The 25,584-nt window shown below is 35.8% G+C and overlaps 1 protein-coding gene across 7 annotated transcripts in view; it reads left to right on the plus strand.

Annotated features, from left to right (window-relative positions):
• The window catches only part of LOC5579261, a 241,587-nt gene that overhangs the window by 20,461 nt on the left and 195,542 nt on the right, over window positions 1–25,584 (plus strand). For 6 of the 7 annotated variants that reach the window (XM_021852774.1, XM_021852778.1, XM_021852747.1 and 3 more), the window contains one exon: window positions 10,861–11,223. In XM_021852774.1, coding sequence (XP_021708466.1) covers window positions 11,169–11,223 — 55 coding nt within the window. In that variant the 5' untranslated portion in view covers window positions 10,861–11,168. Of the gene's footprint in view, window positions 1–239; window positions 258–10,860; window positions 11,224–25,584 lie in introns of those variants that run through there. The other variant, XM_021852768.1, reaches the window with a different exon arrangement.

Below are 25,584 nucleotides of genomic sequence, written 5' to 3' on the forward strand. Positions count from 1 at the left end.
TTACTCGCTAGTAATCGTTCCCGAGCTTGTTGCTACTTCTTTTGACATGTTCTCCCGAGCAGACGGGTGCGGACTTACTCACACCTAGCCATTTCCCGAGTTTTTGATGTTTGTTATGCGTTGGTATACACTCGTGTTGTACTTCATGATAAGAACTTTTCCATCACTTGTGTTAGCCAAAGTCTTGTTCTACTATCACAGTTTTTCGATGATCTTGGTCCGCTTGTAATTCATCAACTATTCGGTCACTTATAAAAGTATAAGAGTGTCGACGTGTAAAACCAAAATTCGTGTGTGTTTTCAGTGCTTGATTGTGACATTAAATTATTATATATTGAAACATGAGTTTTGACTGAGAAATCCGGAATAGTTTGCAAGCAAATGAGTTAAATTCATTTCATCTGACTGTTGACAATGAATTCAAATGATATGAACGACATGTTTAGATTGATCAAGTGAAATTGTTTGGAAGAGCCCCTGGAGAAGTGGTCAACTTCGTTTATATCCGGAACCATATCAATATGGGCATCGAACTTCAATTTTTTTTGGAAATGATGCTTCTGGAAGCAGTTCGAAATAAGTTACTTCCCCAGAACCTACCATAGAGTAGTCATAGCAGCCGGCGGTACTGAAAATGCTGCCGGAAGCCTCAGCTTCAAAAATCTTGAAGTTTGTTACACATATTGATATGGTTCTGGACATGTTTGGAATTGGCCACATCCCCCGGGGTACTTGGAACCGAATAAAGAGTGGTCATTACAGCCAGTGGTTCTGAAAATGCTTTCGAAATGTTCCTAGTTGGCCACTTCCCCCAGGGCTCCTGGAACCTAATATAGATTGGTCAGAGCATCGAATATTTCTGAATATTTTCCCGGAAACATTATCTTGAAGTATGATGCCAACTTGGATATAGTTCCGGTTAATATATACATGATTGAGAATACAAACGTGACTGATGATATTTTGCGGAACAAGTTTTATCAAAATAGCCATATTTCGGAAGATTTCCAACGAAACTTAATGCGTCCACCTTAATTCAATCACCAATTGGATCTATCTATATCAATTTCTTGGAAAAATCTTACCATCTATAGAACTGCACACCGCACAAAATAACAAGCGACAGAAAAATGTGGTTTGGACATGACCTCGGAAAATCCGGAACATCTCCGTTGTCTGGTGGCCAAGAAGCATGGGCAAGCAAATTACTAAAAATAAACCAAATTTGCTAAATACATCCAATTTCATCCAGTTTTCAAAAATTTATAAGCATTTAAATTTGGGTAAAATTTTGCCTATCTCAATCATTTTGCCTATCCCCTGTAGTTCAAAAGTAGAAATGTGCACTTATACAGTTCAACTTGTATTAGGAAGTCAATAAAGCCATCAAGCAATTTATAAAGTAGCTGTGCAATTTATAAAATGTTATTAGTGCACTGACATATTTAAAATCTAGGTATAATGCTTTATAGCCTGACATCTCTTGAAATTTGTCGAATAAACCAATGCGCATTGGTCCACGGATCGAAATTAAGTGGAATAAATTAATAACTTATAAGAGATAGGGTTTTGGTGTCTTCTGAACATTTGTTTGTCTGACCAAGGCGCGTTATACGCCAATTTGTCCCAAGCGCCAATCATTCGAATCCTCTCAACTTTTAGGCACAACAAAATGTTCTACAATATTGAAGATTATAGAAAATATGGAAACTTTATAGAACATCATTTTTTTCTGTATCTGATAGTTTGGGAGATATAGGTCACTTTAGAACTTAATGGTAAAAATCGGGTTTTCCTCAATACTAACGAAAATATCAATTTTTCAGGCCTACTATGTTCTAAAGAGTTTGAGATATGAGCAAAATACACATTTTCTCCGAAGACGTCATACCTCTAAAATTTTCATATGAAAAGATATAAGCGTTTTTGTAGTTTTTTCATCCACTCTTCCAAGCGTAACATTTCAAAATGGCACAAGGAAAATCAAAAACTTTTCCCGCTACTTGAATAAGCATATCTTAAAGTATATTTTAAAAACTTTGGTGATAGTGATTTTCGATTTTCTCTAATAAATGTGTTTTGAATTATCCCTTAATTGTACTTAGAAAACAGATTTTTTCAAGTTCTTGAGATTCTAATTCAAATGCAGTCGAACATTTTGTAATACATTCATAAACAATGAATCATTCATAGCATGTCCAAGAATTGTGTAGATGTTTAGCATGCCAAATTTTCATTGATATCGGTGATAAATTAAATTTCATAGAAAACGACCGTAGCTCACTAATTACTGAGGCGTCCGATTTGAAAACGGTCTTCGGCAAAGTTGTAGCTGATGAATGTATCTCACAGTATCAACGTAGCTCTAATCGCCAAGAGCACATGGGCAAACACTATGACCGATTGAATGAATTGGTTGCTTTTCTCATAGTAATTCCCATATAAACTTTTAAGGGCTTGTGCAGTCTCAGTTTTCATCCAAATAAGTTCAAGTTTTGGGAGGACACTCAGAATTTGATCTAGAATCGAATGAGCGGTGTGGAGCAAAAACGATTTTTTGAACCACTCTAATACCGTGTGTTATCGGTGCACTTATTCCCTGTAATTCAAGGAGCTGATTCGATCATTTATCAATAGATTGCTGCTTATAAATTTCAATTCAAAAAATATTCTAGTTGGATCATTGTGATTTCAATCAGCATCACCAGTCTTCAACTTTTTTGGCTAAATGGTGTAAAAATTGTAAATATAAGAAAATACATTGATATTTAGATCTTCTCCCACTTTTCAAATACCTATGAGTGTAACCGTAACTAAAATGAATAACAACTGCTTCATTTCGTGTTGGATAAATACAGTGTATACACTAAACGACATTACCCCCACTTAAATTCGCAAACCTGCACTTCTTCCACACTTATGACGTCGCGTTTTATAAATTATTTGTTTGCGAAGAAAATAAAATGCGAGTATTGAAAATTTTGTTGCACTTTTTAATCATATAAGCTCAAAATTAGTCAAAATCTATAATTACACTGCGGAACACGTTGTTGTCTCCAAAACCATAATACCGCTATGCACTTAATTAAGAGATGCTGAATCCATTGCCGTTTTCAAAAATATCTGTGCGTCTAGTTTTTGAGTTATTAACCGTTGAAAATGAAAAAAATGATTATTTCAGCCATGCAAGTTTGCCAGCTTGTAAGGCAATTTATTTGCCTAATTTGCCACATAATTCAAACTTTATGTGTATAACAATACTTATCATCAAAGTAAGTAAGTTATTTTTTGATGGAATTATTGTATTTTGCCATATAAGAGAAACGAAGAGTTTTGCATGGAGACTGCAAGCATGTTGAAAAAATCGGCTTAATCAAAATTTTATCGTGAAATTTCAATCAAATTATATCTGAAATGAAACTTTAAGTTCTATTTTGCATGCTTGGTGGATTAAATTACAAAAAAGATTGATTAATTGTGCTTTAAATTTCATGTAAACATCAATAAAATCAGTGTTTTATACAACTTTGGCGACCTGTAGCTAAAAATTGTGACGTGTTGGAACATTTCTGAGAATGGCATCAGATTCAGCAACCCTAAATTTACTGACACATTATTTGATCCCTGAGACACGCAAAAATGTCATTTTTGTTTCGCTGTGTTTTTTGCTTGTAACGGTCATATTCGAAAGTTAATATTAAAAATAATTTCAAAGCTACTGAAAATAAACATATGTACTCCGCTTAAATGAGGGCTTAGTAAAGGTTATATATAAAATGTTATCGAAAATTAGAAGTTTTTAATATTTTTAAGCATTTTGATCAAACGGTTTAATTTTTAATGTTCTCTTCATACGGAAGCCGAATGCATATAATTGACGTAGTGAGGTATTTTCTAGTTCAAAAAACACTTATACCAACCTTATTAAAAAAAGTTCAAATTTATCGTTGGCAGGACTTCATTTAAATAATCTCCGTTTACATCGTTGAGTTTTCCTTCCATTGATGTTATTTTATGGCAAGAAACTAACGTTTCTGTATTATTACGATATGAATAAAAATCTATAGGGTGCCCAGATAGCCGTACTGTAGACGGCGCAGCTATTCAGCAAGACCAAGCTGTAGAGGGTCGTGGGTTCGAATCCCACCGGTCGACGGATCTTTTCGGGTTTGGAAATTTTCTCGACTTCCCAGGGGCATAAAGTATCATCGTACCTGGCCACCGATATACACATGCCAAAATAGGTCAAATTGCATAAAAGCTCTCAGTTAATAACTGGATGGAAGTAGCCTCATAGAACACTAACTGAGAAGCAGGCTTTGTCCCAGTTGGGGACGTAACGCCAGAAAGAAGAAGATGAATAAAATCAGGGCATGATAAACATCTACACCACTCTCGTTCATCAGCTAAGAATGATTCATTATTTATGATGATTACAAAAATGTTCGACTGTATTTGAATTAGAATCTCAGAATTGAAAAAATCTGTTTTCTAAGGTACAATTAAGGGATTATTCAAAACACATTTTATTAGAGAAAATTGAAAATCACTATTACCAAAGTTTCTTAAAATATACTTTAAGATATGCTTATTCAAGTAGCGGGAAAAGTTTTTGATTTTCCTTGCGCCATTTTGAAATGTTACGCTTGGAAGAGTGGATGAAAAAACTACAAAAACGCTTATATCTTTTCACATGAAAATTTTACAGATATGACGTCTTCAGAGATAATGTGTATTTTGCTCATATCTCAAACTCTTTAGAACATAGTAGGCCTGAAAAATTGATATTTTCGTTAGTATTGAGGAAAAACCGATTTTTCACCATAAAGTTCTAAAGTGACCTATATCTCTAAAACTATCAGATATAGAAAAAAAAATGATGTTCTACAACGTTTCCACATTTTATATAATTTTCAATATTGTAAAATATTTTGTTGCGCTATCTTTTAAAATAAAAAGTTTGAGAGTGAATTTCGAAAGCTATGAAATTTGGCGCTTAGGACAAATTGGCGTATAACGCGCCTTGGTCAGACAAACAAATGTTCAGAAGACACCAAAACCCTATCTCTTATATTTTCCAAGTTATTAATTTATTCCACTTAATTTTGTTCCGTGGACCAATGTGCAATGTTGTTGATATGCAGTAGAAAACGCTGTTATAATGCTTGTGGTTACTTGGGTTTCTACGTGTTTGTAACATTTTTAAAAAGTCTCCATAGTCTTTTCCATATAAACCTACATCGTCCTTGGGTAACCCAAAAAGCTGAAAGTTTTACAGTACAATACTTTTATCATAAGGATGGCAGAAAAGATAAGCAGATTGGATTTTTGATTTTTTTTAAGTTTGAATCACCCTAGTAGTCATACATAGGGATAGGCTGGAGAATCTGCTTTAAGACCAAGGTCCACACAAATTTTAATATTTGTATGAATATAAGCACGAGAGATTCTACCCCAATACACCCATTGCCTCGAATTACCACGAATTCCCTTTTCCACGAATTCCATTAACCCGAATGCCATTACTCCGAATTCCATTAACTCGAATGCCTTTTCCCCAAAATCCATGTCCCCGAACGCGCCATCATCCCAAATTCCATTATTGTGGGACAAAGTCTTTCGAAATATTGAATAACAGCATTCGGGGTTATGGTACATTCGGAGTAGTGGTTTTCGGGTTGATGGCATTTGGGGTGATGGGATTCGATGTAATGGGATAGAACCACGAGGGAGAGTATGAAAGACCAGCAGAATGATCACATGGTTGATGTACAATCCAACGGTTTCATATCAGATGATACAGAGTTCTGTAATCGGAGTCACAAAAATCATACTCAATTGGTTTAGGGATAAAGGGTTGAAGAAAAAAACGTCAAAAGATTCCACTCAAATGAATCAGAAATGCAAATTAATATTAGCAATATGATAGTTGAGTAGGCAATGACCTGTCAATGCTCTGACCAGAAACCTGCAATTGTGCTATGAAATGGCAATTTTGAAACCCTTGGAGATGACTCAGTACTGTACAATTTTTTTTATGATATGAATTCAAACTATTCCAGTATTATTTGTGCAGGATTGCCGTTCAAAAATTGATCTTTAAATTCACCAGTACTTCGGAATTAGAAAAGCAAGCTCAAGGTCAATGAAGTCATGCGATGCTCAAATACGAGTTAACTCATCAGCCAACTCATCCCTAGAGATTAATGAATGACCAGGTACCCATACAATGTAAACAGAATTGACTGATTCTAAAAAAAAAACTGACAGTAAAACAGATATAACCTGAGATAATATGTAATATATATTCTAGCACCAGCTCTACCTTCAATAAGGGAGCCATGTGTAACAAACTATATTGTTTGATATACACACTGAAACGAAACCACACAACATTTAATACCATTCACACAAAACGAGCTCTTCTGGACCAACACATCTGATATGTAATTTAAACACATGCTCAAAACCTGCCCCTTGAAATGATTCATTCTTATTGAAACATAAGCATAAGCACAGATGACCGTACAATTCGTAGTTGCTACTCCAGATCAATCGAAATTACACAGAGAACCAATTAATGGGGCTTGGGATTAGCGAACCATTCTCAATGTGTACAGTTTGAGAGGTCAACGTCTAGAACATTAAAAACGGCGCTCTTCTGCAAATTTCTTTATTATGGTTTGAAGAATGAGTTTTAAATATGGGATAATAAGTTTGTACTTACATTACAGTACTAGCGTGTTTGGAACATTTCTCAAAATTTCTCCATAGTAATTTGTATACAAACCTACAATGTCTTTGGGCCTCCTTTAAATCGCCACCTAGAAAGTTGAAATTTTCACAGAACACTATTTCTATGATAAGGATGGTAAGGAACATATGGGAGATTGGATTCTCAAACATTTTTAAATTTTTAACCGCCCTAATGTGGCAGGTATACATTTACAATTCAAATCCCACCGCAATCCACTTCGAAGAAATAAAATGAAATTGATTTTGTAATATGACAAGCGTGCTAAATATTCCCTGTATAAAAAGGGATCCTTTATCCAAAGCGAATCCCAAGTACCGGACACTACGTTCCCTACACTAAAAAAAAGACAAAGTGTCTGAAATACAGTACGACTCGAACAATACCGCTGCTAAGCTCTCGCTCGCCTGTATAAAGTATAATTTTAAAATCTTTCGACTATGGAAACAAAACACACACACTAATCTCTATCGATAGAAAAATACTGAAACCTAATAGTAAAAAAAGAAAAATAATACTCAACGAACGCCAATGATCGCCAATCAATTAATGATCGAATCACCAAATAGCTCCTCTAGCAGAACAATAATGTTCTTCAATCTTGAACGCTGTACAGCTTTCGCTTACTTCTGATTTTTGCAGTGAGTACCAGAAATCTACTGGTTGGTTTACTAAACAATTTCTCCTAACCAGCAGATACGAAAGACTTCAGTCTTGATGATTACTTTCTCTTGCTTCATTTCCTCGAAAACACCTCAACTCTTTCCAGATTTGTTCTATTTCGTAACTTCCGTTCATCGTGAAGAGACAGCATCTCCCAGAGAACGTAAAATATGGAACGAGATCGTCTGAAAATTAGTAAACAGCAGCAAATCTTTTCGCAGACTACCTACTTCAAATCTGTTTACCAAAATTCCATCTCTTACGGTACCGTGAGTTCAGTTGGACGTCGCATTACATCTTATGAAATATTTACTGATGCTATAAATAAGGGTGTGCAAAATTTCGACTGCAGTAAATCTGCTGGCCCCGGTCAAATATTAAATTCATTTCTCAGGCGTTGAAAGTAATTCTCATCTCAAATTGTTTAATGCTTCTCTTTTGATTGAATATTTCCCGGCATTATGGAGGATATCATTGGGCCTTCCTTAGCCGAGTGGTTAGAGTCCGCGGCTACAAAGCAAAGCCGTGCTGAAGGTGTCTGGGTTCGATTCCCAGTCAGTCCAGGATCTTTTCGTAATGGAAATTTCCTTGATTTCCCTGGGCATAGAGTATCATCGTACCTGCCACGCGACATACGAATGCAAAAATGGCAACTTTGGCAAAGAAAGCTCTCAGTTAATAACTGTGGAAGTGCTCATAAGAACACTAAGCTGAGAAGCAGGCTCTGTCCCAGTGAGGACGTTAATGCCAAGGAGAAGAAGAAGAAGAAGATGGAGGATATCATGCATTACACTAATTCATAAGAAAGGATCAAAATCCAACGTTGAAAACTATCGAGCTGTAGCATACCTAAATTCTTCGAATCAATCGTGTATGATCATATTTCTGATGCGATCCGGGTGCAGGTCGTTAGGTCGAATGTCGTTATGCCGAATGTCATTAGGCCGAAAGCCATTAGGCCGAATGCCGTTAGACCGGAAGGGTCATTAGGTATTTACTACTATCATTTGATCAGTTACTACTATTAGTATAATAATAGTTCATTTATTTATCTTTCGATAATTACTATTCACAAAAAAAATACGGAGTACAAAAAATTATCTTTTTATCTGTATCAATTTTTAATCCAAATTGAACATTTCCTCTTAAATTCAGCGATACTTTGTACGTGTGTAATTTCACTTGGCAATTTATTAAAAATTCTTATTTCTCTATAGTATATTGATTTTTGCCTAATTGTCATAGTAAACGGCACATGCGTATGAATATTTCGTCCTCGTTCAATAATATTTGACAAGTTTTGTGGCATTTGGTTATTAGTTGATTTGACAATAATTGTCAATAAATTGAAAACAATACGTTCTTTCACTGAAAGCCACAGCAAAGTTTCTAACATTCTTAATATGGGCGTATATTTGCAGCAACTCAATATGTACCGCATAAATTTGTTTTGTAACCTTTGCAACCTACTCAAATGCGTATCACTGGTTAAAACAAAACCGAAGAGCAATAATCGATATATGGCGCCACCAATGTTTTATATAAGAATATCTTACTCCAAAACGTCAAACTATTTCAAATGACTAACAGTGTTTTTTCCTCCATTTAATCAAAGGCTGTTCTTGCTAGTTATATTTAACAGCGGTTATTGTGGGTTTCTAGGTAACGCCAATTATCCTGATCTAACAACTAACAATTCATTCGACCTGAAAATTCATCCGACGACTTCTAGGCCTGTTTCTGTTAAAGACGATATCCTGACCTGTCCCTGTTAATCACCCATTCGACCTTACCGTTCATTAGAGCTATCGGCCATTTTCGGCCTAAAGACTCTTTCGGCCTAACGGCATTCGGCCTAATGACATTCGGTCTAAAGGCATTCGGCCTTACGGGATAGAACCAACTATCGAGCTGTAGCCATACAGTCAGAATACCTAAATTCTTTGAATCAATCGTGTATGATCATCTTTATGATGCGGTTCACATGAGATTTTCACCTTTTCAACACGGATTTATTAAAGGGAAGTCTGTTGTAACGAACATAAGAGAATTTTGCTCCATTATTACCGATTACATTTCGCAAGGATTCCAGGTCGACTGCATTTAGACTGATATGAGCAAGGCGTTTGACGTGATTGGAATTGAAAGTATTCTGAATGCTGCATCTAAATTCGGCATATCAGGCTTGATTTTTAACTGACAGAAAACGTATTTAGGAGCGAGATTCCAGTACGTGAAGGTAAACGTTGAGGAATCCACGACGTTTAGGATAGATTCTGGTGTTCCACATAGTAGTCACATATGACCTCTGCTGTTTATGATGGTGATGAATGTTTTGCCGAACCATATAACAAAATCGATCATCTTAATTTATACTGATGACGTCAAGATTTTCCGAGCGATTGAATCGGCTGAAGACTGAGCCCGTCTGCAAACCGATTTTCTACATTTTGAGAGCTTCTTCCAAACGGTTTCAGTGTCAATACCAGCAAAAGCTCAGTGATGACATTCACGTGAAAAAGTCAGCCTATTATTTAGAATTACCAATATAAGCAATCATATTTAGCTCGTGTGGAGACCGTCAAAGATCTAGAAGTGACTCTTGAGTGTACCCTTACCTTCAATGACCATGTCAATCGAACTGTTCAGGAAGGACTTCTCCTTTTTACTGTTCTTAGAGGATTTGGTAGAGATTTGGTTGACCCTCACGCGATTTTGACAGTTTAAATCGGCCTTGTAAGATCGAAACTAGAATTTGCTAGTGTGGTTTGGAAGCCGCAATATGCCAGTCAGATTCAACTATTGGAAGGAGTTCAAAAGAAGTTTGCGAAGTGTGCTCTACGAAATCTGTCGTGGTCAGGAAATGAGATGCCGGGTCATCAAGATCTGTGTGGATTAGTCGATTTCGACACAATATTCACGCGACATTGGATGGCAGACATAGTGTGTTCCACAAACATTTTGACAGGACGACATACAAGCGAACATCTTAGAGAGAAAATCCAGTTCAACTCAAACTCCTCAAATCTACGCCAGCACAGAATTTTAGATCTACCACTACAGACGCGTCATTATCTCATACATGAGCCTACAATTCGTTTCGTGCGTGAATTCAATGGGATACAAAGCGTTATTTCAATGGAAATGGCTCGAAATGTGATAAAATAAGTTAAGATTGTATTATCGTGGTCAATTACATTAATTGTTACTAGTGTGATATTCTTATAAATTATATGTTTTAATATTAATATATTAACAAAGAATCCTACATTCCAAATAAATAATTATGAAAATAATAATACTATAACACTGACTTATATGCACCGGATTTAATATTGTTTCAATGTATTTTCGATAAATATTTCCTGTACAATTCTTAAATTATTCGTTATACTGAATTGGTACTACCCAGACAGCTATAGTGTGCTTCTATTTTCCCACAGGCATTTGGTATAACAACAATGATCTAAGCCGTGATTGGATACGTATAGCTGGACGATAGTACCCATTATACCCTAGTAAAGGGTTTCGTCCAAAAATTAGACATCCAACCGAACCAAGCAGTGCTCAATTGAATTCATCACAACAGCAGCGTCGCCTCAGCCAACAGTTACAGCAACAGCAACAACCATCACATTCTCTGCAGCAATCCGTGCAGCCAACTTCCGCTTCATCCTCATCCTCACATTCCAACAGTAACAACAACGCATCAACAGCAGCTCGCTTTTCCTCTGACAGCAGTACAAAGGTTATGGGCAAAAACGAAATGAAGCGTGGAATATCTCAAAGATCATCGGATGCCGGAGGTAGGACAATCTGATTTGATTCCCATAGATGTAGGAATGCGTTTCTTCCTCGTAGCTGTCACTTTTGGATTACGCTTGAGTGTAGTTGTTTCCTTCTCCTCATTAACAACACTATACAAAAACATGTACAAAGACAAGTCTTGGCCACCGGAAATTAATCAAAGGGTACACAACGAAAACGAAGCTTAGATAATGACACCTAAATAACCATTCTCTTATTTAACATCTCACAACCGAAACATCTCTCATCCACCCTAAGTGGTTTTCCACTCAGTCATGAAAACTCGTTATCAGTCAGATGAATTCCGCTACCTGTATGTAGGATGTTACTGCATCTCACGATGTCTATGAAAGAAATGTTGTTAATATGAAAAAACTAATCCTCGGTTGATCATTTTCGTTTTAGCACCAAATAGAAAGGGAAAGTCAGGGCTATGACTTGGTTGGTGTTTCTAAGACACAAGGTTATTTTAAGATATACAAAGTGATCATGAATGGAACAAAGAAATATCATCTAGCATAGGTAGTTTATCCCTTGAATTTGTTGTTGTTTGATTAATGCCTTTCTTTAACATGCACTCATTGTCAGTGAAGTCTGCTTGGTTTTATTTTCCCGTTCGGTCACTTTTCACAGCTGGTATGAGAGCCTATAAATTCAACTTCTTGTATAATCGAATACTTAAACTGCTCGTAAAGTACATTATGAATTGGAAACGTGAGATTATTCTAAATTCGTATAAGCTTCCATTCTATGTGAACTTATCTAATGATACATCCGAGTGTGAAATAATAAGTACATGTTCGCCTGGTAGAACGAGAAACTGCCATAGGTGTCGAAGAAATATATTCAGACTTTCCCGAGCAAAGTTGAATAGCAAAATGATAACAAATCTTGTTACCTAATTATCATCATTTGATAACTGATTTTGTTATCATCCTGGCTGAATTAACAGCCAACATAACACTAATGAAAACTCAAATTTGTTTGTCGAATAACAAAGTAATAGTAAATTATATTACCACTGAGTTCAAGTTTTTTTTTTTTAATTTCTTTATTAGTATCATTCCAAACATTACATTCATTTCTTATATCTAGGTGTTCTGTGTTATTAGAAAACACTATCATCCTAATTTGGTAAAACAAATTTAAGATTTAATTAACATTTTGTTAACAACATATTACATTGCATTTGCCGTAGCAGTTCAGATTTTTTACAGGTGAGTTGATTTCACCTGTTTATAAGAGAAAAAAAACGCTTTGAATATACTTAACCTAACTTAACCTAAACATATAATGCATTAATCGCGGCAATAGAAGATTGCAACGATTTTTGCCTGAAATTATTTATTATTTTATTTGACATTTGTTCCAATGTTTCAACATTGGATATTCTATGTAACTCATTTAGTACCAATGAGGAAGGAACCAGGGAGGAAGTCTCAGAATCATTTTCAAAATTTTATTTTGAATTCTCTGCAGAGCTTTCTTCCTGGTATTACAACAGCTAGTCCATATTGGTACAGCATACAACATGGCTGGCCTGAAAATTTGTTTGAATATCAAAAGCTTGTTCTTAAGACAAAGTTTTGATTTTCTATTAATAAGGGGATAGAGACATTTTACATATTTATTACATTTGGCTTGAATGCCCTCAATGTGATTTTTGAAAGTTAAATTCTTATCTAGCATGAGCCCTAGATACTTAACTTCATCTGACCAATTTATTGGAACCCCTCTCATCGTGACAACATGTCTACTTGAAGGTTTCAAATAAAGAGCTTTTGGTTTATGTGGGAATATTATTATATTATATTATTAGTTGAGTTTTGGAAGCATTAGGAGAAATCTTCCATTTTTGCAAGTATGAAGAAAAAATATCCAAACTTTTTTGCAATCGACTACAGATGACACGCAGGCTTCGTCCTTTGGCGGAGAGGCCTGTGTCATCCGCAAACAAGGATTTTTGACATCCCTGAGGTAACTCAGGTAAGTCAGATGTGAAAATATTGTATAATATTGGTCCCAAAATGCTGCCTTGAGGAACACCAGCTCTTACAGGAAGTCTTTCAGATCTGGAGTTCTGATAATTAACCTGAAGTGTACGATTTGACAGATAACTTTGAATTATTCTAACAATGTATGTTGGAAAATTGAAGTTTTTCAATTTTACAATCAAACCTTCATGCCAAACACTGTCGAATGCTTTTTCTATGTCTAGAAGAGCAAGACCAGTAGAATAGCCTTCAGATTTGTTGGAACGGATTAAGTTTGTTACACATAAAAGTTGATGAGTGGTCGAATGTCCATGGCGGAATCCGAACTGTTCATTGGCAAAAATTGAATTTTCGTTGATGTGGGCCATCATTCTGTTCAAAATAACCTTTTCAAAAAGTTTACTGATGGAGGAAAGCAAACTGATTGGACGATAGCTAGAAGCTTCTGCAGGATTTTTGTCTGGTTTTAAAATTGGAACAACCTTAGCATTTTTCCATTTGTCAGGAAAATATGCTAATTATTATATATCAACTAAAAATGATAAGCTACTTTCTGGAAGTTTCTTGATGAGGATGTAGAAAATTCCATCATCGCCAGGAGCTTTCATGTTTTTGAATTTTTTAATAATAGTTCTCACTTCTTCCAAATCAGTCTCCCAGGCATTTTCGAAAACGTTCTCTTGATTGAGAATATTTTCGAACTCCTGAGTAACTTGATTTTCAATTGGGCTATTGAGTCCTAAATTAAAATTGTGCGCACTTTCAAACTGCATAGCAAGTTTTTGAGCTTTTTCGCAATTAGTTAGTAATAATTTGTTTTCCTCTTTCAATGCCGGTATTGGCTTCTGAGGTTTTTTCAAGATTTTAGATAATTTCCAAAAGGGCTTAGAGCCAGGGTCCAATTGAGAAATTTTATTTTCAAAATTTTTGTTTCTAAATTGAGCAAAACGTTTCTTGATTTCTTTCTGCAAATCCTGCCATATAATTTTCATAGCAGGATCGCGAGTGCGTTGAAATTGCCTTCTTCTCACGTTTTTAAGACGGATCAATAGTTTAAGATCATCGTCTATAATCACGGATTCAAATTTTACTTCACATTTTGGAATTGCAATGCTCCGGGCTTCAACAATGGAATTTGTTAAAGTTTCAAGAGCATTGTCAATATCAAGTTTAGTTTCTAAAGAAATGTTAACATCAAGATTAGAGTCAACATGCGTTTTATATATATTCCAGTCGTCTCTTAAATAATTGAAAGTGGAGCTGATAGGATTGAGAATCGCTTCTTGGGATATTTGAAATGTAACAGGGACATGATCAGAATCAAAATCAGCATGAGTAATCAGTTGGCTACAAAGATGACTAGAGTCGGTTAAGACCAAATCGATCGTAGATGGATTTCTAGAAGAGGAAAAACATGTGGGGCTATCAGGGTATTTAATTGAGAAATATCATCATCAAATAAAATTCTGCCGTTGGAATTACTTTGAGAATTATTCCATGACCGATGTTTGGCATTAAAGTCACCAATGACAAAAAATTTTGACTTATTGCGAGTCAATTTACGCAAGTCAGTTTGGAGCAAATTAACTTGCTGTCCAGAGCATTGAAAAGGCAAATAGGCAGCTATGAAAGTATATTTACCAAACTGTGTTTCAACAGAAACACCTAAAGTTTCAAAAACTTTTAGGTTTTAAATACATTTCGGTAATAACTGCTATATGCACGTTATTAACCGTAAGAAAATTAAACAGCTCGTCCTCTTTACCATTCAGAGAACGAGCATTCCAATTTAAAATATTTAAATTATTATTTGGATCCATTAGAAAAACGTAATCCAATAACAATTTGATTTGTAAATTTTACACCTACTTGGACTGCTTCAGTCATAGTGGTGGCTTTGAACATTGCATCAATCATTAGATTCAATTGTTCAGTTAGAAAATTAAAATCAGAGGCAGACATGTCATGTGATTTCCCATTAGAATTTCCGGTAGACGAAGATGCGGAGTTACCTGTGGCGGTAGGGTTTTTTGAATTTGATTTGAAACAAGTAGAATGGGTACCCATGGATCGAACAGGGGAGGAGTTCGAATTTCCTGCTACGATATCGGCAAAGGATTTACCGTGGGTAGATACATTCGAAATTGAAAGATTCGAACGGCTACCCGACGGATTAAAATTTGTTTGTGAATGAGCATGATTATGATCTTCCTGGTGGGTATGATTCATGATCAAGCGATCGTTAACTGAAAAATGAGCATTGTTCGATACTTTACCAGGCAAATTCCGGAAACGACCGTTATCGTAACGAATATTATCTTTCATCTGCCTGGCACGAGCCTCAATGACCCTTTTGCGTGAAGGACAATTCCAAAAATTGGACTTATGGTTAGCCCCGCAATTACAGCATATGAATTTGGTGGTATCTTCCTTCACTGGACAGACGTCTTTGGCGTGAGAAGAACCTCCGCAAATCATGCATTTAGCATCCATGCGACAATTGTTTGTACCATGACCCCACTTTTGGCACCGACGGCACTGAGTGGGGTTCTGGTAATTTCTTCCAGGTTTCTGGAAATGTTCCCATGTCACACGGACATCAAACAAAAGTTTTGCTTTTTCTAAAGCTTTAATATTTATTTATTTATTTATTTATTTATTTATTTATTTATTCACCGTCTTCGGCCTTAGCCGTACAGACTGTATGCTATTCTAGACTATATTCTTAATTCTACTAACAAATACATTTTTGCTTATATCAAAGTCGAACAGATAAAATACAGTGTTGAAAGCACGAATACAAACATAAAATGGATTATTAAACCCGTACGTCGTGCTACTAACTGGGAGAACCAATGCATTATGGCTCAACCCGTTCAAGTGAGGCTGAACCGATTTTATATGAAAAACAAATCGGAGTATGACATCGAGTGAAAGTGATTACTTTGCATTTTTTTATGTTAACGAACATCCCGTTTTCTTGGCACCAGTCAGTGAGTTGATCGATATCATTTTGCAAGGCTGTACAGTCTAAGGCGGAAGCGATAATTCGGAACATTTTGAGGTCATCGGCAAAGAATAATTTACATGAAGACACTCGGTCCGCTAGATCGTTGATAAACAGAACGAATATTAGAGGACCAAGCACACTCCCCTGCTGAACTCCGGAAGGGATGGGGAAATGAGTTGAAACTTGTTGGTTAACTTGGACAAACGCTTTGCGGTCTGTGAGATAAGAATAAAGCCAATTAGTGATCCAATTCGGGAAGCCCAAATGACGCAGTTTTTCAATAAGAAGGTTATGCGGAACCAAGTCAAAGGCCTTAGAAAAATCCACGTACACCGAGTCAACTTGGCATCGTGATTCCACTGCAGGAAACAGAGTGTTGACATATTCCATCAAATTTGTCGTTGTTGACCGGTTTTCGACGAAGCCATGCTGGAATTCGCTGATGAAGGGTTTTGCAGCATTGTATAAATATCTACGAACACCGGTTTCGAACACTTTACCAAGGCAGCAAAGTATCGAAATGCCTCTGTAGTTCTCGACATGATTGATGGATCCTCCTTTGTGGATTTCTATCATTCTTGCAGTTTTCCACATAGCCGGGAATGTACCCTCTGTTAGAGAGCGATTGAAGATCAGTGCTATTGGAGTAACCAGCTCGTGTGCACAACTCTTTATAAACGATGGTGGTAGTCCGTCTACCCCTGGTCCCTTAGATGCATCCAGACAGTGCAGCAGTTCTAAAACTTCCCTGGTGGAGAACCGGAAATCCGGCAAGTTGACGTCATACGATGGAAGATGGTGGAATCTGGCTGCTGGAGGAGAATCTCGAAACACGCTTTGGAAAAAGTTGGCAAATAGGTTTGCCGCCTCTTTGGCTGAGCTTGCTGTTTGTCCGTTGTATTCGACGTTGCATGGAGTGCGTTTTGATGACTTCTGTGCTCGGACGAATGACCAAAACGAGGATGGATTCTGTTTCAAGTTGGATTGGATGTTGTTTACATATACTGTATAGGTCGATGAAAGCAAGTCGTTGTAGTCAGTTTCCAGCTGGTGCAGTGCAATTCGATTTGCATCAGTTCGATCGCCGAAGTATTGATTCCGAGTTTTTCGTAACCTGTTACGCATTTGACGGAGTTCAGCTGTCCACCAAGGTTTGCAATTGACAATTGCTGGAGCAAGCCGACGATGAGGCACGCATTGATCGAATATGCCATGCAAAGTATTATAGAAAGCACACACCGTTTCGTCCACAGAAGAACAGCTGAGTTGATGAATCCAATCGATTGAAGAGAGTTTATAGCGAAGCGCATCAGTATCACATCGCTTGAAGTCGAAAGCCGTGACATCCATTGGGACGTTGTCAAAACATGGTGAAGTGTACCGTGTGTCAAGTCTTAAAATAAACGGTTTGTGATGCTCGTCCATTTTAATCAGGGGCAAAGGTGGGTCGATGAGTTCGATGTAGTCAGGAGTGTTTGCGTATGCCAAGTCTAGAATTCTACCATTAGAGTTGCTTATAGAGTTCAACTGAATGAGGCCACTAGTGGAAAAAGATTCGGTCAAAATAACGTCTTGTTCGGTAGAAGCATTCGTCGGTAAATAGCCATTGATGTCTTCGTCAAACTGCCACTGCAGGTTAGGAAGATTGTAATCGCCTAGAGCTAGTATGATGTCTGTATCTGAAACCATATCGCAAAGAGCTTGGATGGCATTGGTGTGAGCGGTGTAACTAGCTGGAATGGAGTTTGGTCGAAGGTATATAGCGACGATGATGAGTGATCGGTTGGCAAGTTTGATGCGAACTACCATCTGTTCGAGTTGACCGCAATCACCTAGTTCACTACATTGAAGAGCAGTCTTGACAGCGATTAGTACACCGCCACCTCTTGAAAATTCACTTGTTGCCGCGCTACGATCGCATCTGAAGATGTTATATTCAGAGGAGATTTCACTATCGACGATATCCTGCCGAAGCCACGTTTCAGTGAAGACGATGACATCGTAGTCACAGCTGCTTAGCATAAGGCGAAGCGCGTTGGTTTTCGTACGAATTCCCCTAACGTTCTTTTTTGTTAAAGTGAACTAAATAAAATTCTTGAGAAAGCCCTTTCTGAACAATGCCAGATTGGGTTCTCTTTTTCATAATGATTACTTGAACTGGGGAAAATCCAAGTAAATCATTTATTCCATTTTTGATCTCTTCAGGTGACTTATAGTCACTTGAGAGACCTTTCAAGACAACTTTGAACAAACGTTCAGTTTTGTCGTCATAAGTAAAAAATTTGTGCTTCTTCTCTTCAAGATGTTTGAGAAGAAGTTCGCGATCTTTAAGAGTTTCCGGCAAAACGCGACAGTCTCCTTTCTTTGCGATTTGGAAGGAAACCTTGATTCCCCTAATGGAGTTCAAGATCTCCTGCCTAAATCCCGCAAATTCGGAACAACTGACAACGATAGGCGGCACTCTTTGCTTCCTCACTTGAATCAAAGAGCCTGGGCTAGAGGCTGCTTCGATTTGGTGTTCGGAAAATTTGTCTAGTGCATCGAACTGATTGCTCATTTCAATACAATTATTCATTTCACCCTTGGAAGAAAGTTCGCATTCCGGAGAAACGTCCTTTCTTCCATTCTTGCCACGTTTAGTGACAGTTTTAAATCCCACTTTTTTGGAAGGAAGTTGTGAATTCAGAGATTCACCCTTCCTTTTATTTGTTGTTGCAACCATGTTTAGTGAATAAGAAGACGTGACCTTCGAGAGGTTTTTTCCCAAGACGGTGTCCAAGAAGGATTACCACCGTTAGCTTTCGCCAACGGGTCCAACGAAAAATCGAAGGCACGGGTCCAAACAAGGATCGTAAAGGGATCAATAGTAGAAAAATAGTACTGAAAAGTACTGTTTTAGTAGCACTGAAAAGTACTGTTTTGAATTTTAGCACTGAAAAGTACTGTTTTTGTAGCACTGAAAAGTACTGTTATATTGCTTTAGGTAGTTTTTAAGAAAACTTCCAAGAGCAGAGAGAATTCGTGTACGCACAGCACGAAGGTACGATGCGCACTGGCTGAGTTCAAGTTGATAACTAAATTTACAACATCATATTTTTTTGAATTTTATGGTCATAATTCACGGGCAAATTTTGAGAAATGAGTATTTTGGATTAAACTTACGATTCAAATAATTCTACAAAATTTTGTATGAGGAAAAGTCAACTTTGTTTATGAACATACGCTTTGAAAAAATGTTATGGGAAAAATGTGTGATAACATATTTTGTTGTCAACCTGTTATCAATAATGTCTGTCACGGATGCAATGATAACCAATTTTGTTATCAATTGGTTATCATTGATAACAGAATATCAAGTTGATAACAGTGATAATGAAAGTTGTTATCATTTTGATATCATCCAATTATCTACCTTTGCTCGGGTTCCGTTTATAAGTATGAACTTGCCTAAAATACATTTTAAAAAAATATTGCTTCATCCCGAAATAGTTCGATTTTTTTCAGAAATTTGTGAGAAAATTTCTCTGAAGACGAAGCCCTTATGAATTATCACGATGAGTTAATCCATATTTTATACCTTTGTCAGGTTGTGTACTTGGTACAGAATTTCTCAAATTTATATGACTCTTTGACACCTAGGTAACTCTATATAGAGTACCTATACCAAATTATTTGATTCAATTTCTGTACAAAAAGTACGAGTTGTTCGAGACTGAGTTTCAACCAGACAAGAAACAAGTGAGTATAAAAATTAACAAATGAACGTTAAACTGTATGTGATGCAAAACTGCCGTCCAAAGAGAAGCTCTGATAAAAATGAAAGGATGCTATCCACAAGTGGATTTGTTGATCGTGATAATGACAGCGGGAATGGCTAGGACCGACGACAATGATGCACACTTTGTCATTCCAGAGCACTATCGGAGTTTATTTCACATAACGTGGCATAAATGGGAAACAGCACCTGAAGCATCATGATTTGGAAATAATGGAATGGCAACAAGTTTAACATTATCCATTCCCCCCCTACCCTATCGAGGTGGCGGTTATGACTGTGTATGGATACAAGTAGAACACGACAAACTCGTCCTCTGTACAGAATGGATCTGGAAAACTTATTTTTAGGACATTTACATGCCTAGCTAGTCGTAGCTAGGTACATATTGGTAAATCGATGATGAAGTGGATAATGAGGTTATCATAGTGTTTCTCTCACACGAAATTTATGATTCACTTAACAGGTGTTAATTGAGTTGTACGTAAAGTGCTAGTAATTTGCATTTTTATCTTGGATTGATTTTGTTTCCCTACAGGAATTTAAGGCTTTAATCATCTGCAAACTCAAATAAATTTGAACATATCTGTTTTGGTTCTCCCATGAAAACCATAATCGATATTTAAAAATCAACTCATTGATGTGGTACTGGTATTTGTTTAAAAAATATTTATCAAATTTTATCTAACTGCACTCCATTGTGGAAAGAAAATCACGTATAACCGTTCTATTTGTAACCCCCATACCAAAACTATAGAAACACGTTTTATACTTTAACGTTTTTCTGTATTTTCAATTAAACTTTGAATCAAGATGTGGGAATCCTTCATGATTGAAGGTATGTTCAGAAATATAAAACCGGCCTTCTGATTCCGGAGTTATTACGTGGATTTAAAAAATGGAACAAAATAGATTCCACGGATAAAAATATTTAAATGTCAATGTAGTATAAACTAAAGAATACTGTAGAAATGCATGTATTGTCACAGCATTCTGTAAACCTATACAGCCATTTGATGAAAAACCGATCTAGTGGGTCACCGAATTCCGTGAAAATTTACTATTTTTTTCCTTATCCGAAATAAGGATACACGTGGTTTTGTTTTTTTTTTATAAGGGTGACCATTTCCGAAATAGAATGACTAGACAAATCACGACTTTGCAAATTTTTTATTTAAAAAAAAAACATTACTTTTGAACCGCTTGACCGATTTTCAATTTTCTTGAACGAAATGAAAGCTAAAGATTTTGACTTTTCAAGAAATATATACAATTTCACAAAAAATGGTTTCCTACATGAAAAAACAATCAAAAATTTTCGTTTTTTTGTGTTTTGAAGGCCTCGGGATCAAAGGGGCTATTGCTGTTTTCATTTTATCTTGAAAGTTCAGAGAGTTTTACGTTTACTGTCAAATTTTCGGCGATGTATGTTTTTTAGTTTTTGAGATATATTTTTTTGAAAATAAAAAATCAGTCAATTTTTATCGGCACACACTGTATGTCTCAGCGCATTAGAAATGAAAGCTTAAGATTTAAGCTTTTCAGAAAAAAATATAAAACTTCGAAAATTTTTATTTGTTTACAGAAAAAATATAAAAATTTCCTAAAATACTAAAAAATTTAATATTTTTTCATGTTAATTTTTTTTTCAGGGTTTTATATTTTTTTCTGTAAAGTTGAAATCTTAAGCTTTCATTCCATAAAAAAAGATTGGAAATAAGTTGAGCTGTTCAAACGTTACGATTTATTTTTAAAATAAAAAATCTAATACGCTGAGACCTACAGTGTGTGCCGATAAAAATGACTGCTTTGTTATTTTCAAGGATTTTATCTCAAAAACTAAAAAACATACATCACTGAAAATTTTACAGTAAACGTAAAATTTTCTGAACTTCCAAGAAAATATGAAAACAGCAATAGCCACAGAGCATTCAAAACACGAAAATCCGGACATTTTTTATATTTTGTTATGTAAAAAACTAAGTTTTGTGAAATTTTATATTTATTTTTGAAAAGTCAAAATTTTTAGCTTTCATTTCGTCTAAGAAAACTAAAAATCGGTCAAGCGATTCAAAAGTAATGATTTAAAAAATTAATAAAAATTTTGCATGGTCGCGATTTTTTTGGTCACCCTATTTTCGGAAATGATCACCTTAATCAAGAAATCCAAAAAGTATTCAGATAAGGAACAAAATAGCATATTTTCACGGTAATCGGTGCCCCACTAGATCGGTTTTTCATGGAATGGCTGAATATGAATATACATTTAGTTTTCATCTAAGAATGCATAAATGTTACATGATCGTGCAAATTTACAGTGCATTTAATTGAAAAATGATAGACTAATCGTTGAAAATTACGTTTATTTTGATGCTCCTAATATGTGCATGAAAATATATTTTTTTAGCTATGTTGATATTCTTCAAGGGATTAAAGGTATTTTATGGCACTCCGAAATTCAAATGATTTCCGCCCGGATTTTTGCGTTCATGCTTATGCGCTTAGTATTTGATTAACTCAATTATTACTCCAAGAATGCATCAATGATTCACTGGAGGCGTTACTAGAAAGCATAGAATGACATTTCTGTTGAAATACTTCTTTGTCTTTGGACTACTGTGGAAGGCTTTTATGAATTTTTGGAGCATTCCAGCAGAGTACCGGAACATCCCATGGAAGTATTTCTGGTTCAGTCATTGTGAATTATTTTCTCTGATTTGATGATTTCATTGAGAAATTTGGGTCATATTAATTAGATATTGATAGAAAGATTTACAAAAGGTGTCAAGGAACAATTAAGGTTCTACACTTTGTGCGTGATATGCATTCTATGTAGTTTGGAGTTGTTTTTTTAAGTTTTGTACTTCATTGTGCATTTTGAAGTGAGCAGCGTCAGAATTTTGCACGGAAGTTCAATGTTTACTGTGTACACGTGCAAAATTAGAACGCGTTCAGTTCATTTTTAGCTCGCGTTCAGTTCAAAATGCATCACTGCTTTGAAATAAAAATTATTTATTATCATTTTGCACCTTAAATAAATGTTGAGTGTAATAAAAAAAAACTCTCTTTCTGCTAAAACATTTTCACTGTACTTCTACAATAACTTTCATGTCGAAAAATTATATATCATCATTTTGAATTTAATTTTATTGTTGAATGTATTTTCAAAATGCTAGGAGGTGTCTAGTGCTAAATTATTTTGGATAGACGCATTTATTTGGAGTCAATTCAAATGATGCTCGGTTCCATTGTTGAGCGAATTTTCGACATCGTTTCGAAAACAACAGAGATATGCATTGTCAAAGTTGAACTTCCGACTTTTTCAAGGTGTTGGATGTGCAGGTGTAAGCTACATTTGCTCATGCTTGAGCGTCACCTGCTGAGTGAATTCCGAAATATAATGTCCACTGAGCTGAAGATATCAGATCTATGAGCAAGTTCTCCAAACATAATATCATTATATTTTGTGTCGTTTTCTAGTAATTTGAGCAAATCACTGTCCTCAATTGGATGCTGATCGTTGACGGGTTAATTTAATACTGAAATAGGTACACCATAAAAATCAGAGTTTTTTTCTTCTTATTTTTGCACTTTACAATAATGACAATATTTATCATAAACTAGTGGTCCCGGCAAACTTCGTCTTGCGATCAAGTAGGCTGTTGAAAAACGCTTTTGATCGTCCCATTTAAAATGACAGTTTCGTTCGCGCTCGTTTTTTCATCTTTCCCGGTGAATATCCTGGGATTTTTATACACACAAACACGTCGGAACCCTTGACGATCAAACTAAGAAAGAATCATTCAAATCCGTTTACCCGTTCGTAAGCCATTTAGTGACACACAAACACCATTCCATTTTTATTTATATAGATGGCTAACAAGATCGCATAAAACCAACAATTTTGGAATTATGAATTTATCGGCTAAGGTGTTCGGTACTGGGTACTGGTACCCCAAAAACGACCGAATAGTCACTGAAAAAAAAACACTTTGTTAGTTGGGCTTAAATTTGATGGTATTGGTCGGGGTTCTGCTAAACCGCACCAAGTACCAAAACCATTATTTTGAGATATTTGTCTTTAAAGTTCACTCATCTGCGAGTAGATCGCGAATGACTCTTTCCAAAATTTTATCGCTCACAAATGGCTAACAGGGTCCAATAAATAAGTCAAGATAGAATATTTGAGAAAATCATCATATATTTTCCATGTAATTAGATTTAATTTCAAATTAAAAAGCACTTGGTTCACTCTGGCTGAACAAAAATTGAACAAAATGGTTTTCAGTTCGGTTTGGCTGAATGTGTTTCATGATTTCCAGCAATACAAGAAAAAAAGAAGACAAATGGTTCGTATCATCGCCATGCATGTTACAAATGTTTATACACTACGAGTGGGAAGGATTTGTATTTTCCCAAAGAACTAGCTCACAATATAACGTTGGGGACCTATGTGAAAAATAAATTTGTACAAGGCATCCAAAACGTATTCTGTATGTCTTCTTCTTAGTGGGTTATCTATTTTAAGAGAAGTTATGTTAAATCGAGGTCCTCACGCGTTCAAAGATTCGAAAGAGACAACATTGATGTAGTTGAGAAATGTGATGATCGAAGAAAACCATGAATTTGTTCTGCCAGAGCGCACCAAGTTACTCGCATTAGGAGCACTTTGGCTGAACAAGTTCAGGTTATTTACGGAAAAAAAAACTATAAATGGCATGAAATTCTCATTTTAAATGAAACTGCTTCTGCTCTATTGTTCAAAAATAGTCACATAAGCTGAAAGTTGATTGATTTTTATGATTGTCTTTTACGGGCAAGGTAAAAAAATATTAGTAGGGAATCGAACTCGTGTCCTTCGAGTGCTTCGTGCTACCTCTAGGCCATTCCGAACTGTTGAATTGAGAGCTTAAAACTCGAAACGACTTATTCGCACTCTGATCAAATAGGCTTGATGGTGAAACGTCATTTTCTGAACAGCTAAAGCGCACCAAGTGCTACCAAATTTTTCAAATAACATCAAAATTAAATGACTTATTATTTCATAACGGCTCCTGCATGGATTCATCAACATATTTAATAAAAAGCAAAGACGAGCGTTTAGCGCGTGTTGATACCTTTTGTTCATACAGAAACACGATTTTTCTATAAATGTTACTTGGTGCGGTGTGGCTGAAAAAAATTTCAAGGAAAATAGGTCAAAGTGGTCTATGAACGACTTTTAGAACTTAATAAAACGCAAATTTTCATGCAAAAAGATCGTTGATATCTATTTTAGTTCAAAAGTTATTTAAGTTTTTGTGATAAAAAATATTTGTTTTTCAAGACATTTTATTAGAGTTACAAAAATAACACATCTGTAATTTTTTGATATAATGTACAATTTCATTTTGTCTTTTGAATGCCGTCAAAAGATATTTTTTATGTTTGCCCCAATCAGAGATATTCTCAATCAAAGTAGGCATGTTTTTGAGAGAAAAACAACAATAACTCCCAAACGGAAGGAGATAGCGAGTTTCTTCACTCACCAAATTACGCATTTTTTAAAGCTCTAAAAGTGTTTCATAGACTACTTTGATGA

Source organism: Aedes aegypti, chromosome 1, assembly GCF_002204515.2.
Source record: "Aedes aegypti strain LVP_AGWG chromosome 1, AaegL5.0 Primary Assembly, whole genome shotgun sequence".
Classification (NCBI taxonomy): domain Eukaryota; kingdom Metazoa; phylum Arthropoda; class Insecta; order Diptera; family Culicidae; genus Aedes; species Aedes aegypti.